Genomic DNA, 15309 nt, shown 5'->3' on the forward strand with positions numbered 1-15309 from the left:
TGCTTGACGGGAAATGTTCTGAGAGGACAAATTAAGGAATAAACATAAAACAATGCTGTGGATTGGAATTCAGCTGAAATGTATCTCTATTAAATTGTTCTTAGGTAAATAGGGAGTCAAGGTAGTGAGATAAAAAGAAAGACTAAAATTAAGTATGTAACAGTTGATGGGTGCTGAAAATCAACTCAGTTGTCTGACAGCTTAGCTTTTACGATGGAAAAATAGGTTTTTTTTCATGCATTTTAAAAATTTTTATTGCGAACTCTGATACTTCTATTCCAAGCTTAGGAGTAAGCTTTCAAGGAATTAATTAAGATCAGTGAGAAAGAAGAATCTGGGCCATGGTGTGTTGGTTGTTGTTGCTTAGGATGAAAATAATTTATAATTCACAATTTTTTTTTCGGGAAATGTGTTGTCAGCTCTTCAGATGTAGGAAGACAAAGTACGCTATGATAATTTTATTGAGCCAGTAAAGGACTGTGTTCTGAGCAGTGTCCACCATAAATATGTCATACCTCATAGGGCTAAACACTGTAATAGAAGAGCATTTTTATAATGAGAAACTGATTAATAAAACCCTGCCATAATATGACATGCTGTTTCCTGATTGTGCTTTTTATTTTATAAGTGCACCCAAAATAATTCTGTAGGGAAAGAAAAATAGGAGCTCAGAAAAAGTGGTTTAAGTAAGCTGATTAAAATACGTATTGCATTTACAAGCTAAACCTTGGCCTTAGTGACTCTCTGAATTACTTGGGGCCTGACAGGAGGGGGAAAAAAAAAAAGTCACTGGAGTGAAACCATATGCTAGTGAATGATCCAAATGCTGCTGCTTCATCCTCTGGGCTGAGTAGGTCCAGCAGGTTCCTGTCCCCTGTTTTGGGGGTGACAGAAGGTGGTAAGTCCATGCCACAGTGACCCTCTAGTCCTGCCTTTTCTGTATTCCTGACTTGCTTCCCCATGCCTTCTCTGACAACTGAAACCTGGGGACATATCCCAGCCTTCTAGAACACAAAGGTGAGGAACCTTATTTGCAAACATAGTGATTATTTCAGCTTTTTTTTTACTATCAAGGAAACTTATTATGTGATCTTCATTCTCGGCCGGTGTAGATCCTGAGCTTCGCATGCATCAAGATTTTTGGAGCAAATGTATGTAAAGCATCTTTGAAGGTATATTTTTCAAAAAACAGACACTGAGTTTCCTGGTACAGGAAAATGGTAATGATTCTAGCTTAACACTTTTGCATTTTTAAGGATGGGAGGCTGGGCTGGAGTGGCCCTACAGCATGGGAAGATGAATAATAGCTAGAGATCCTCTGTGATTCTTTTGGACACACTAAACAGGCATCTTTGTGGAGCAATATTTGAACAGTCACTGTGCTTGAATGCATTTCTAATTTTGAGTGATTTTACTACTTCTGAAGTTGACTGTCAGAGAGGAGACATTTTCTTAATACGGTGAAATCTGTAGAGCAAGTAAGCATCCCCATCAGCTTTTATGTATAGCAGAAAATATTTGAAATCACTTTGAAAATTGAAGAGTAACAAACTTAGGGAAGTTTTATAGGGCAATTATACAGCACCAGGAAGACTTTTATTACATTTACGTGAAAAAACTGCCTGGTGTGCTTGCAGTATTTCTCCTGTCAATCAGTAGCTCTAGGCTTTGGATGCTCTTTTAAGCAAGGTATCTGTTTTCAAAGGAGGAGGTAGAAATGTTGCTTGGCTGAGTGGATCAAAGTACTTCATAATAAAGGTAGTTTGAAGCTTCAATAAGAAGCAAGAATTTATCATAAAGCATAGTGTTTTCTCCTGTCCTGACTCCTTGTCAGCAAATTTAATAGCCCAGACATGCAATGTTGTGACCTACTCCATGATGGCAAAGTAGAGGCTGGGCAGTAAGAAGTGATCACTTGGTAAATGCCATGTTTGTATTGCATGTGTCTACTCACTGGCCATGTAATGATAGGTGACAGGATTTGAAAATGTAAACTGTCTGGGCTCAGTTTATACCGTGTGTTCCAGCTTCCCTCTCGTTTGTTAATTTATTTTCATGGCTCTTTCTTGTAGCACTTGTGCTGTAAACTCTGCTTATTTTTGAAGAGTGGGCATAAGGTCGGATATTAGGAAAAATTTCTTCATCGAAAGGGTTGTCAAGCATTGGAATGGGCTGCCCAGGGAAGTGGTTGAGTCACCATCCCTGGAGGTATTTAAAAGACTTGTAGACGTGGCGCTTAGGGACATGGTTTAGTGGTGGACTTGGCAGTGCTAGGTTAATGGTTGGACTTCATGATCTTAAAGGTCTTTTCCAACCTAAATGATTCTATGATTCTATGATAAAGAAATGACTATGAAGCTAGAAAAATGTTTCAAATAGTGGTTGTCTTCATTGAGCTGCATCAGACATTTGAGTCTAACCATATGTAGGAATGCAAAATGTTCTGCAGCATATTTTCACTTTGTCACATTTTGAATATCTTCTTCCTCTTACACATTGAGGAAAGTAGAACAGAAATAACTCTCCTGATGAGCTACTCAGTTTTAACAAAGACTTGAGCAAGTCAGCCACACAGAACTGGATGGCAGGGGAAACTGAAAAAATTATTCTTAACAATCCCTTGTAAGACAAAAAGAGTGGTGGAAGGGAGTGTCTGTCTCCTGCTAGATGCTTTATACGTTCAGAAATTTATCTTGCTAACTTGCTTTTTCCATTCCTGCAAGTGTTATCCTAGGATTCATAAATGAGAAACAAACTAGTTTGTATGGTAGCTGTAAAGAAGGAGGAAGAAAATATCTAGGTCGATCTCTGTTGACATGTGTTTGTATGACGCAGTTCAAAGCTTCAAACAAATTCCATCAGAGATTTGACTATGTAAATATTTTTTAGTTGCCAGATTTGAAAATGAGGAAAATGCAACAGGTCAAATCCTGAAGCATTAACGCAGTTCTTTTAAATGAGCTCCAAATGGGAAAACTTCAACTTGATCATAAATGGATTAGAATATCTTATTGCTTTAAATCTCCTTTCCTGTCCTGTGTGCTTTTCACAAATCCTAAAAATGTTGCTTAAAAATCCACGTTTCCTCTGGAATGATTTCTGCTAAATTACATTAAGTTTTTGAGGGAGACACCCCACCCCCACCCCCACCCCCCCCCCCGCCTAGTTTTGTGATGAAGCTGCAATTAGCCTAAAGCTGTAGTCTTTCTTCAAAGTAAGGTAAGGCTTTCAGCTGCATAAAGAGTATTCTGATATTCTTAATAATGCAGACACAGGATGCTCTGGGGTGAGAAAAACGAAAATCAGTTACAGTGAAAATATAAGTAAATCAGCTAGTCAAGGGCTGCCATATTTTTGCATTTATTTTTATCAGCAGTCTTGTTAAAAACAAAATTGCAAATAACGTTTTTAGTGGTTAAGTCCTCACCAGAGTATGTAAAAGTTCTACAATCCGATCTCATTTGTTAAAATACAAAATCAGTTTCTCAGTGTGGTGTGCTTGAAAATTGTTTTTGTAGCCTTGGATTACCCTGTATATGCTTTTGTGTACACAAAGACTACAAACCTAAAGGTTTCAGTTCAGCTTTGCACTTCTGAAATAGATGTTTATTATTTTTTTAATCCATTGTCCTCAAAGTGAAATAATCTGTGGTTTTTATTTAGATTTATTTTATAAAAGTGAAGGAATAATTTTATAAGTTTGGAAATTATTAGATTTAGAAAAAAAATCGAATGTATTCTTTATACAGGGGAAAAAAATAAGAAATTGCCGATTTCTCTAGGTTCCTAGGTCATGCAGGTTTCTTAGGTATTTGAGACTGCTATTTATTTTATAGAATTTCTTCAAGTTGCGTAAGAATTACGGTAATTTTTGAATGCTATTTAAAAAATAATTTGCAGAGGAGTGTCTCACCTGCTCAGAGACTATTCATCAGTTTAGAAGAGAGTGTTAATTTTATACCTGATCCCTAACACCCAGCAGCACACGGCACAGCTGCCCTGTCACCAGTGGCAGGGCTACTCATAAACCCAGCCTCCTACCTTATTTCTGTTAAGTACCGTCTACTTGCACAAGAAGTTCCCTCGAAATTATTCATGTGAGGAAGTAAATGCCACTCATCTTGATTAAGGTGCCCACAGTGACAACAGTAGAGACGAGACATTCATGGCTGGATAGGGATAACGCTAACCGAACAGGTAGGTATAATGCCGATTAGTTTGCTGGTTAAATAAAGAAGGGATGTAGACAAACCACACTACATGCGTACCACTCTGTAGGTTTCCGATGGCTAGCTCTTGTTTCCTCGAACTTCCGTACCTAACACTGTACCTGGGACAGCTTCCTGCTGATCGGAGCAGGGCTGGGGAAAGGGGACTGTGCCACCTGACGTGCCCTCGGGAAAGCTTTTCTGGCTGTATTTCACAAGAACCAGCTATGACCTGGATTCAAACCCCATGGAAGCTAGATCCTTTGCCTACCCTTCACCCTGCCCCAGTTTATGCATGTCTACTGAAGTGTGATATAGTTCTTCCCATTAACTTTAATAGGCTTTGGATCCAGTCTGATGAGATTTTAACGAACACTTTAAACTTTGTGGTTGCCAAAGCTACGTTATGGATTGCAAAGGCAACTCCCCACTCATTTTTCATTGCCATTTTACTTCTCAGTAGAAGATGACTATCTCTGTGAGTAAGGTAGTACTCACCACAAACAGGGGGGCCAGTATCCTGAAGTTTTATAGAAGGCATCCTTTGTTTCTAAAGAAAGAAAACAACAAAATTATATTATAGTGCCACAATCTCAGGATAAAGAATTTAGCAAAAAAAAGGAATATTTCTTAAATGAAGAACAATGACTTGTAATTCTTACTGAAATTTTTCTTGGTGTTTCAGACTCATCTACTAAAAATGCTGATGCACAGCAGGTATCTAATAATAGCAACAGGTATTTAGATTTAATGTGAATATCTCTCTTTGAAAACAGGTGGTGCTTCTGTCATGGCAGCTTCTGGGTCTTTGAAAGTACATAGAGGGCACAGTCTCCAAGCTGGTAAGTGTAAGTGGTTACGAGGTATGTGTGTGCATGTAAATTTAAATTAATTTAAACTTAAATTATTTTAAACTTCAGAAAATGTTAAAGGTAATGTATGACTTGATTCCCTATTGTAAGGCTTAAGTATTTCTTTGGTTTTTTTGCTTTGCAGGGTTTTTGTTAGAAAGGCATTGACAGATGGGATAAGTTTAGAAGAGGCAGTGACAGATGAGATAAGTGTCAGAGCATAGGCAGTAGTCTTATTCACAGCAGTAAAATGCTGCCAGCACTTTAACAAAGGGCACCCACCAAAATAAAAACACCTCAGGCCATGAGAAATCCTGTACCCTAGCGATGATGTGGTGGGAAAAAAATCCCACCACATTTAAAGATACTTCTTCATGATAATAGTGAAAGAAACAATACCAGCAGATAAAATTATGAGTGTTCGTCATTCAAAATTAATCCCAATATGTTCATTCTATGGGCGTAGCTTTCTAGCTTGCCTTGTTTGAACTGGGATGGAGCCTGAGATCATGAGAGAACCTGGGCATCTTTTTTCAGCTTAGTGCTCTGGAAGCACCAGTGATGTTGTGCAACCTGGCTTCTTGCAAAGATGATGATTTGCACTTGGAAAGCAGTTATCTTTGGAAGGGCTAGTTTAAGCATTTTCTGCAGAGCTTTGTCAGAAATCAAGAAGTTATCCATCATGCTGGAGGAGGAATTTTAACAAGAGTCTCCCAGATGCTCCCAAGATCACCCACGCTCTTCTTCCTGATTCATGCATTCAACACAGCTTTGCTCCCACATCGATGTACAGCAAAACACACTGTTGCCTTCAGTGGCCTTCAGTGTGAATACTTGTAAAAATGTCCTAACGTTTATTTCCTTGGTGTTACACTCATTAGAAAATGCTGGCATCACCATTACAGAAAAGTCAATACTAATCACTGTTTATACTTTCTGACATTATTCAGTATGATTATTCAGATTAGAAGGTTACAAGTCAAAACCAGAAAATCATATGCTTTGTTTTCATTGTGCAAACTCCTAAATCCAAAGCCATTGACGGTGTTCCTGTATTCTAGGTCCTAAAGGTGGTTATGAGATGCTAACACTTCCTGCAGAACCTGGAACTCCTACTAGCCCTGAGGAACCTGGTGAGTAAAGATCTTTGGAGCCAATTGCATTAGAGGACACTAATATCTCCTGTTTCTTTTTCCATTTCCTTTTTTGTTGTGATCTCTTCTAAATGTTTATTTTTGAGGTGGTGCCCTTTGAACGTGTCAGCTTTACATGCATGCTCACACACACACTCCTATCTTGGGGCTGTGTTTACGGTATTGGTTTTCTTTCTGCGTTATTTATCACACGTTTCTGAGAAAATATGAATAACTAACACTTGTTGAAAGAAAGGCTAAACCACCAGTTTCAAATATGATTTTCTTCTTCCCTCCCCAATTATACGATCTTTTCCTTTCTTTTCCCCCTCATTTCAGTGCTACTGTATTTTCTCTTTTACTCTTCTCCTGTTATTTGCTTAACTATCTTTTTTTCTTCCTACCTTTTCCCTCTTTCTCCTCAAGCAATCATGATTCTTTCAGAATGTTGTAACCGTGCATTTTGGTCTGTTTTTCTCCCAAACTCTCCCTCCATAATGATCTCAAATACTGGTCCTCTGACCCCTTTTGTAAGCATCTTCTACCTCTGTCCACCCAGAACGGACTGCTGACAGCACTGTCTTTGTCCATGGCTCCCTGTGTGTGCCTTGTTTTCTTAGTGGGAGCTTTTGACTGTCTTGTGCTTTTCAAATAAACCTTTCTCTTCAAACAAATACAAGGCAGTTTTTAGTCTCTAATGAGGTTTTTTTTTTTATTTGAAGAAAAAATGAAAAGCCAAGTATTTCTATGTTTACAAAGAAAGCACAGTTTCTGTTACGACAGCGCAGACTAAACAACAGAAGACTTTTCCTTTCCTTCCATTCCAGTTGGCCCAACTTTGTTCTTGGTTTGTTTTTTTCCTTTGAGTCAAGTTATGGCAAGAATATTTGATTGTTGCCAGGGGTTTCTTTATTCTATGTGCTTCTTTTGCTTTTCTTGCACAAAGCCCCGCCAATTAATATACGTGTGGTTTTTTAGTTCTCAGAAAAATCACTTGGCTTGTCTGCATCAGGTATCACATTCAGCTTCCTGAAACCTTTAAATTATTAAGCTCTATAGAGAAGTTTGCTAGTTTTCATGGTAGCTAGCTTTGAGGAAACTTCACTTAAACTCCTGCTACATCACTTTAACAGTGTATACAAAGACTTTAAAAATTATCTTTTCCTTCATGACTATTCATGACTGTGTCAGTCCTTAAGATTGTCATTTGCTTACAACTTTAACTATTTGGGATGCAGGTTTTCAATGCTATGGTTCTGCTGAATCCCTTTTGGCACAGTCAGGCCAAATTCCTTTGAAATACTTTAGACAGAATAATTGAGAATAATTTCTGAGAATGATGTTTGATGAAGATATAGAAATTTCTTCTTTTTGATTTTTTTTTTTCCTTTTCATTTTGTTCCTAACACCTGGCTTTGGAACAACTTGAAGTCTGACGGTCAGAAAAATATTCAGTTACTTTGTGGATGTTCCTATGTTTTCTTTATGAAAATCTGTCAGAAACTTTCCAGGCTCTTAAAATTTTGGACTGCATAGTAGACTCCTTTGATTTAAATAGCTTAAGCCTGGAGAAATTCCATTATCCTGGAACCTGCTGTAACCTCTGACGACAATTACTGTTGCCTGACTTTGTATGAGTTATCTCTGCTATTCATAAAACAGTCCAAGAAGAAAATATTCACCTTAATGGTTATTCACAGCTGCTGTTGGTTGGATATAAGAAGTCATTCTTTCCTGTGCTATAAAAGCCTTGATTGCCTACTGCCTCTCCATTCACATCTCATCAGTGTCTGAATGGGCAGAAAAGAAAAGCAGTGATTTGGACAAATAAAATTTTGACACGAGTTTTATGTGGGGACAAGGAAGGGCTTAATGGGAGAACTTCAGGGAAAGGGAGAACCTGAAAGTGATACCATTTTCCCTCTACGCTCCTCTGTCCCAAATTGACTTCACAGCAGAAGGGGTTTAAGGGCAAGAACTTCAACTGGACTGGACAGGCAGGTGATTACTACCCTGCTGAGTAGGACAATGAAAATGTGACTCAAAACCTTGTCTAAGCACAGAGAGAATACAGGTTTGTATTTGGGTCTCCTGTAGCCCAGATAATTCTGTGAAGTCCCTTGGATGATGGATTGATGTAGGTGCCTGATGTCAGGAATGGGTTGAAGGCTGAAATGCTTGGTTGGCCCAGTGAAGGAAACCTTCTACCTTCTCTCTTAGTTTCACTTCTGACAAGATTAGAATAATTGAAAGCAGGGCTAGAAGAGGTCTTGAGAATTCATCCAGTACACACAAAAATTGTCTTTAAGTCAGAATCGCTTTATAGAAAACTGTTTCCTAGGAGGTGTTAGTCTATTTCTTTTTTAGAAATTTCTAGATGGAGAAATTCTTCAGCCTCTGTGGGGTTTCCTGTAGTGTTCTTGTAATCTTTACTATTAGAAAGGTTTTCCCACTGTCTAATCTTCTACTTTTTTCCTGCAATTGAAGTATTTTATTACTTGGTCTGTCCCCACTTGGTATCATTCCTGTCTTTTTCAACTCTGTACAGGGAAGCTGTCAACATCTCTTCAAGCTTGCCTTCCCCTTGCTTGAAACACTTCTTCAGTCCCTGTTTTCAGAACATACTTTCTGAACTTCTAGTGATTTCAGTTGCTCTCTTGTGGATGATATAATAGCCCACATCTTCCTAGAACAGATTGCTTCATATAAGGCTTTACTAACCTGAGTTAGAGCTGAAAGCCTTGTGAGGTACTGTTGCATACATTGCTTCTGTTTGAAAATTTCTGCATGGTGTTTGCTTGCTGTCACAACACAGTGAGATCACTGGCTGTGGTCTCTGGTCTTCTGCATAGATCCTGACTTGATCAGTCTCTGAGGATCTTTTCTGTAGAAACTTTACTCTTCTCATGTCCCATCTACAACTGAGGAATGTGTTTGGCAAGCTGAGTTGTTGCTGCTGAATGTTTGCTTTCAGAATATTTGATGGGACGGTGTGTTTTTATGAAAGGGATCATTGGTCATTGTAAACAGTGTCTATAATAACATTACTTATTTTAGAAGCGGCAATAGGTCATTCAGCTGATGTCCCTGCATCAGATCGACCCCACAGCGAGACAGCCACCTATGTTAATATTCCTGTCAGCCCTACTTCCAAAAAACAGCTTCATTACATGGAATTGGAACTTCAAGAACCTAGCACAAGCATAAGAGGTAAGGGAGTCTACATACTATTTAAACAGCAAAGGATGCAGTAATGCAGAATGTACGGGGTATGGGGAATCTTAATTTCTCATCTACCCATAGGCTCTTTCTAACAGAGGAATTGAACCCTGGTACGTTTGTGAGGCAGTTCTTGTAATTGCCAACTCTTTTGTACAAGATTTTTAAGTAATGAGGTTCTATAAGATGTTGCATCCTTCTGACAAGTGCATTGTATATGCACTCCTTCTAAAGTGAACATTTCTGTGTCTGTGGAGTTTGACAGACAGTAATTTGCTTCGTGTTCTCAAGATTTTCATCACATATATTAGGACTACACTTACTTAATTTTTCCTGCTTGGCTTCAGAAACAGGGCTGTGGGCGTAGGTGTACAGGGCTTGCTCCTAAAGATACTGACTCTGGAGCCATGCAGCAAACGCTTAAGAACAGAACACAGGGTTCTTCTATCTGCTCTCCATGAGGATGTGTGAAAGCACTACAGAGAGGAAGCCAGCCCGAGTATTTGATTTTTTTTAAATATTTTATTCTTTTGTCTGGATCTGAGTATTTACTTCTAATGCTTAACCAGGACAATTAGCACATAAACATGCATTATAGCTACCATGTATTGTCGTTTAGAGATGCATTTCTCCTTACAGAAAACCCCTAATCAGGATATGGCATTTAGTTGTTCACGTTTGGTATTAATGGGTTTTTCATGTATAGTTTTCAGCTATTGAGATTTTAATTTTTATACTTTTAATTTCAGCAAGTTTATTAACTTTGAAATGGTGGCACTTTTCCCATTGGTTTTTTTTTGGGTGTTTATATGGCTGTAGTTAAGTAATTCTAAGCTTCTCCCAGACTTTAATGTAGTTCTCTGGACAACACCCTGTTGAGATGTAAAAGTGATGTTTTATCTTAATTTTAAAGACAATGAACCAAGGCATTAAGAATGAAGAGCCAAATTCCATAAACTGACATGAACTTTTTAAAATGTCAACTACCCTCCCAAGCTCAACTTGTATAACTTTGAAGGTACCTTTAATGACCATAAATATTTTATTTTTTTTTTCATACTGAAGTTTTCCCAGCCTCTGGAGTTGTATGTCTGCACCCATACAGAACTGTTCTGCTCCTGAACAGACTGAGCAGCTTTTATTTCCCTTATTGCTAATTATTCGACCAAATTGTCATTCTGTTTAAGGCTGAAGGTGGTTGATCTGGTAAACATTCACAGAGTGCCTAATCCAGACAAAGAAGAATCCCTGCCAACTCCCTACCAATGGTGTTTTCTATTCAAATACCAGGTGTTATTCGTTTACTTACTAGTAGCCTGCTGATGAAGCCTCCCAGAAGTGGGAGAGCTGGGTTCAATTTTGTCTTTTACTGGGAGGAGTAGGGGTGGACATTCAAACCTGGGGCAGAAATACAAGTGGTTCATTTGCTCCTTTGAAGAAAACCAGATAGCTAAAATATGTAGATAACAAAGCTCTTGAGGTTTGTTTGTTTTTTTTTTTAGTTGTGGTTATCATCTTACTCCCTTTATAGAGCTTGCTTTAAGACCAGACCAAGATCATCAAGGAAATCTGTGGAAAAAGTGTCTCAATAACTTAACCCTGGGTCAGTTTTACCCAGGAATATATGAGGGATATAGTCTTTTACATGATTTCATTTGGTATTTCAGGGAGTGGATCATCCCGATATGCACAAATTGACATCGCAGCCACCGAGACAGCCCACAAAGTGGGAACGCAGCATGCTCAGTGCCGGGAGGAACGCTTGCAGGAGCTAGAGCAGAAGAAAAAAGGGGCTCAGCAATGACCTGTCTAGGAAAGAACTTTTTGCTCACCATAAATTGGTACTAATTTATCTTCCAAAAGATTCACATTTATTGTAAAAACTACTCTTACACAAAGCTGCCATTGCTTATTGCATTTATACCAGATTCATTCCAATATCTTGATTCCTAATTGGAAAGCTGGTAGCATGAGGGGGGTGTGTGGTCTTTCTTTTTATTTTAATTTGGTTGTAAAGTCCTGATTTTTTTTCATATGCAATGACAGATGTAAGTGACCTTTTTCTATAGTTCTAAAATCCTGGAAAACCTGGAACCAATTCCAGTGTTTATTAAATGGTGGCATTTTCTTTAAAAATAAAGAACTTGAATGCGTGCAGGTAAGGGAATGTGAGTGTGTGCGTGGTAAGTGTACACATATGTTTGCATGTGTGCATATGTATGTATGTAAGCACACATTACTGATAAAATATATGTATATATCTGAGTGTATAAAATATGTAAAACCTCTATTAATATATTAATGGACTCTTACAAAAGCAAGAAAATTCAGTGCCTGATTTTTTGCAGGCACAGTTTTGTTCAATTTATATGCTTATTTATGGACATGCTTAGCTTTACCTATGGGTAATTCAGTTTTATACCTTACCAAGAGTTCTGTAGCTTTAGCTAAAGTTGCTCAGATTTAAAAGCTGCAGTGTCAGGGATGCATATGTATATGCATAGAGACAAGAGCACACACAAACAAGTTATTTAATTTAAAACAAATTAATGTGAAGGACATTTTGGGTGCTTCTGTTCTTAAAAACCCTGTGTCAAACCATAGGCTTTGATTTCATAGTTGCTGAGTACCTGTAATTCTTAGCACTTTTCCTGGAGTTGAACATATGTATCACCTTGAAAATCAGGTCCCAGGTTTCTCATACAGAGTATCTTAAAATCAAGGTACTCAAAAGAAACTTTCACTTTTGAAAACTGAGTCCTTTATTTATATCTCCAAAACTATCGCTAATGTAAAGCAGCATGAAAAGCAGATCATCCACCTTGAATCTAAAGCTTTCATTGAATAATTTTCTGCTGTCCCTAAATAGCATAAAACCAGTTCTGTGTAAGAGGGTGGTGTCTTCAGAGATGCTACAGAATTGAGGCACAACAGGATATTATGTTGTAATATAGGTTTATCCACAAGTCTTTGACATCTTGCTTTTGTGCAGTGAGACTGTGATTCAAAACTTGACTTAGTTTCTTGTGTTGCATTGTCTATGTAATTCTTGTGTTCTCTGTATTTGTCCTGATACGAAATGTTATTTAAATAAAATGTTATGGCAGTGACACAAGACTAACAAGGCAGTGTACTTATGAAGAAAACAAAAATTTGGCGATAATAGATCAGCTTTGGCTTCCAGAAGTTATCAGGAGTGATATCTTGGGTATTATGATTTTTTGACTATCCTCTTAAGATACAATATCACAGCCCAATTCTGTTTTTCAGATATGCATTATAATTTATGTTGGCGGGTGGAAGTTTTGTGCCAGTGAGGGTTTCACTAAGTGACTCAGAAGGAGAGCTGGGTTTTTGTTTTTGAGGCAGAATTTCACCTATAAATTTATTTGAATGTAGCCTCAATAGTAATGTAAAATATCAGAAATCTCTCAAATAAATAAAAATGTGTTTGAGAGTTGACAGTTGCCATTGTCATCTGTCCTGTGCTAAGATGTACCTTTCTGTTTATCAGCCTAGCATATTTCTGAAAGGAAAAGAAATATTTCTTATGAGATTCCCAGTTTAAAAGATTTTTCTCATTTGACAAATGGACAGTGGTGATTTGCTTTGTAGACACATATTCAGTGGAATGGCCTGGAATTACAGCTCCTTGGGACCAGGTTTATCTAACTGAACTGCTATTCAGTTAAGGATCCTCCACTGAGGGACTTGCAGGGTTAAATCTCTTGCTATGTGCCTATTTATATTTAATATTTAAAATGAGCATAGCTTGCCTGATGCACTGAAATGCAGAGTGATATATAATGAAACTGCAATACTTCTATTATAAAAATCTATTTACCAGGAAAATATATTACCCAGGTTCTCTACAAAAGCTGCCTTTCTGTGCATTGCTCAAAATTGTTTGTGTTGAATCCTGGACTTGCAGCACGGGTAACGATTTGACACAATAGTAAAGGTCATCAGATTGCTGCTGCCCTTACAGGAGGAGTCACAGTTTTAAAAATATGTTTTTCAGGTTGAACAGGGCTGTGAATCTGTGCATGCACATGGTTCTTTGTGACATGTATTTGTGTATGTCATAGTAACTTTAGCTAGGATTAGCTAGATAGCTGGATATAAATTTGTACTTACAGCCTTTGTTAATGTCAACATAATTATCCTATAAGGCTTTCCACAAATGAAGTACTTTACTTTTTAGGCTTCTGTTTCTCTTTTTTTACTTCACTTGAATATGACAAATAGAACAGATGACTTTCACTTGTTTTTTCAATTCACTTCATATTCTTATGCACTAAATTATGTTTAGGATGCTGAAGCAGGAGGCCAAACCTTACTGTTGCATCTGTTAAAAACTGGTTGGTTGTTGGTTTTGTAGTACCTTGCAGGCCTCCCTGGCAAGTTAGAGGCTTGACATTTCTGTTGAAGAAACTAGTTTTCTCATTTGAGCAACAGGAGCTCACAGAAACGGGAAACCTTTTTCCTAAATAAACAAAATAATGTGCTTTCTACTTCCAGTAGTAAACTGGGGAAAATGGAAGTCAAACCATAATCCCGTGAGCAGGCCTGTGCTCAGCATGTAGTTTCTGTGGATTAACTCTAGTACTGCTGTTAATGTACAAATAGGGGTTTATTCACACACCTTGCATAAAACTTGTGCATAAGTGATCTAAAATACAGTTTGTGATTGCTATAGGATGATTCCAGATTCAGAGCTCTTTGCAAAAAATCCAAAAGGTCTCCCATGCTTCTGGAGATAAATGTGACTTGTAACTGCTGCTGGTAAAAACGCAGGCTTTGCTCATTTTTAATTTAGCATTCTACCAGAGTCAGATCTCCTCCTGCCCTTACCGGGAGTATGAGGAATTAATCACCAGAAGAAGAAAACAAAGTGATGCGGCTGATGCTTCTGTAAGATGTTCTTGAAGTACTTTAACACGGCAGAAGTGCTCTCAGTGATGAGAAAACACACTGTCAGCAAGTGCAGTGTTCGGGCATAACCCTTAGCGTGTTGTGTAGGTACCTCTGTCTTTCTGATAGTCCTACTCCGTAGCTTACTGCCAAATGTAACTCTGCTTCAGTGGGTTTTATGGCGCTGTTCATAAGCTGTTATGGAACATTTTTATATGCAAGTATTTGGGTGATGGAATTTCTCCAAGTTAACATGTGCTGCAGGATGGAGGGCTGGAGTTTGGAGGCATTTAATTGCCCAACAATGCAAACAGTTGTCCGGGTTTTAATAGCACTGTGGCACCTAATTGTGGAAAATGCCAGTAGGTGTCTTTAGGCATCTAAATGTGTGTGAAAATCTGCCCCAAGAGTTGTTTTTAGCAAATAGCTTGGAAAAATCCCTCAATTTCCTCTCTGCTGTAAACAAAACAGTTTTAATTACTGCAGCTTGGAAAACTATACTTGAATTTGAATTATCAGTAATTACATTTTTTTATGAGATGCTGAAACATGCACCCTTTGATAAGCACCTTTTCTAGTTTGTCTGGGATAACACACATACTATGCTAAAATGACCACAGGAAGAAGACACAGAATTTTACGGGTTATGAGCTGCTCATTTCTGTTAAAATTATGCATTTTTTCAGATGAAAGTGCTGTTATATTTTTATGTCACCTTTTATGTGGGAAGATGCTCAGCTCTCATTCGGCCAGTCATACAAACGTTATTTTGCAATCTAGGTTGAAAGGAAATGTTCATTTAACATCATACAGCGATAAGAACAAACAAAACGGAGTAAGGATGGAAGAATTAGAAGTTATTAAATGGATATTTGTAAGGAGTAGCTCTGTAAACATGTGTCTTTTCAGCACAGGTGAGTAGAACTAAGGACAAGTGCTGTTTTTTTAAGATTTGGATGGGTTCTGATGAGTTCAGTTTTATGC

The 15309-nt window shown here is 37.9% G+C and overlaps 1 protein-coding gene across 1 annotated transcript in view; it reads left to right on the plus strand.

The window, feature by feature from the left end:
• DOK7 (docking protein 7) overlaps nucleotides 1-11215 on the plus strand; it is a 67347-nt gene extending 56132 nt beyond the window's left edge. The window contains 4 exon segments of the mRNA XM_075148638.1: nucleotides 4985-5050; nucleotides 6121-6192; nucleotides 9250-9402; nucleotides 11079-11215. Coding sequence (XP_075004739.1) covers nucleotides 4985-5050; nucleotides 6121-6192; nucleotides 9250-9402; nucleotides 11079-11215 — 428 coding nt within the window.
• Nucleotides 11216-15309: the final 4094 nt, after the last annotated feature.

The sequence above is a fragment of the Calonectris borealis genome, chromosome 4 (assembly GCF_964195595.1).
Source record: "Calonectris borealis chromosome 4, bCalBor7.hap1.2, whole genome shotgun sequence".
In the NCBI taxonomy this organism is placed as follows: domain Eukaryota; kingdom Metazoa; phylum Chordata; class Aves; order Procellariiformes; family Procellariidae; genus Calonectris; species Calonectris borealis.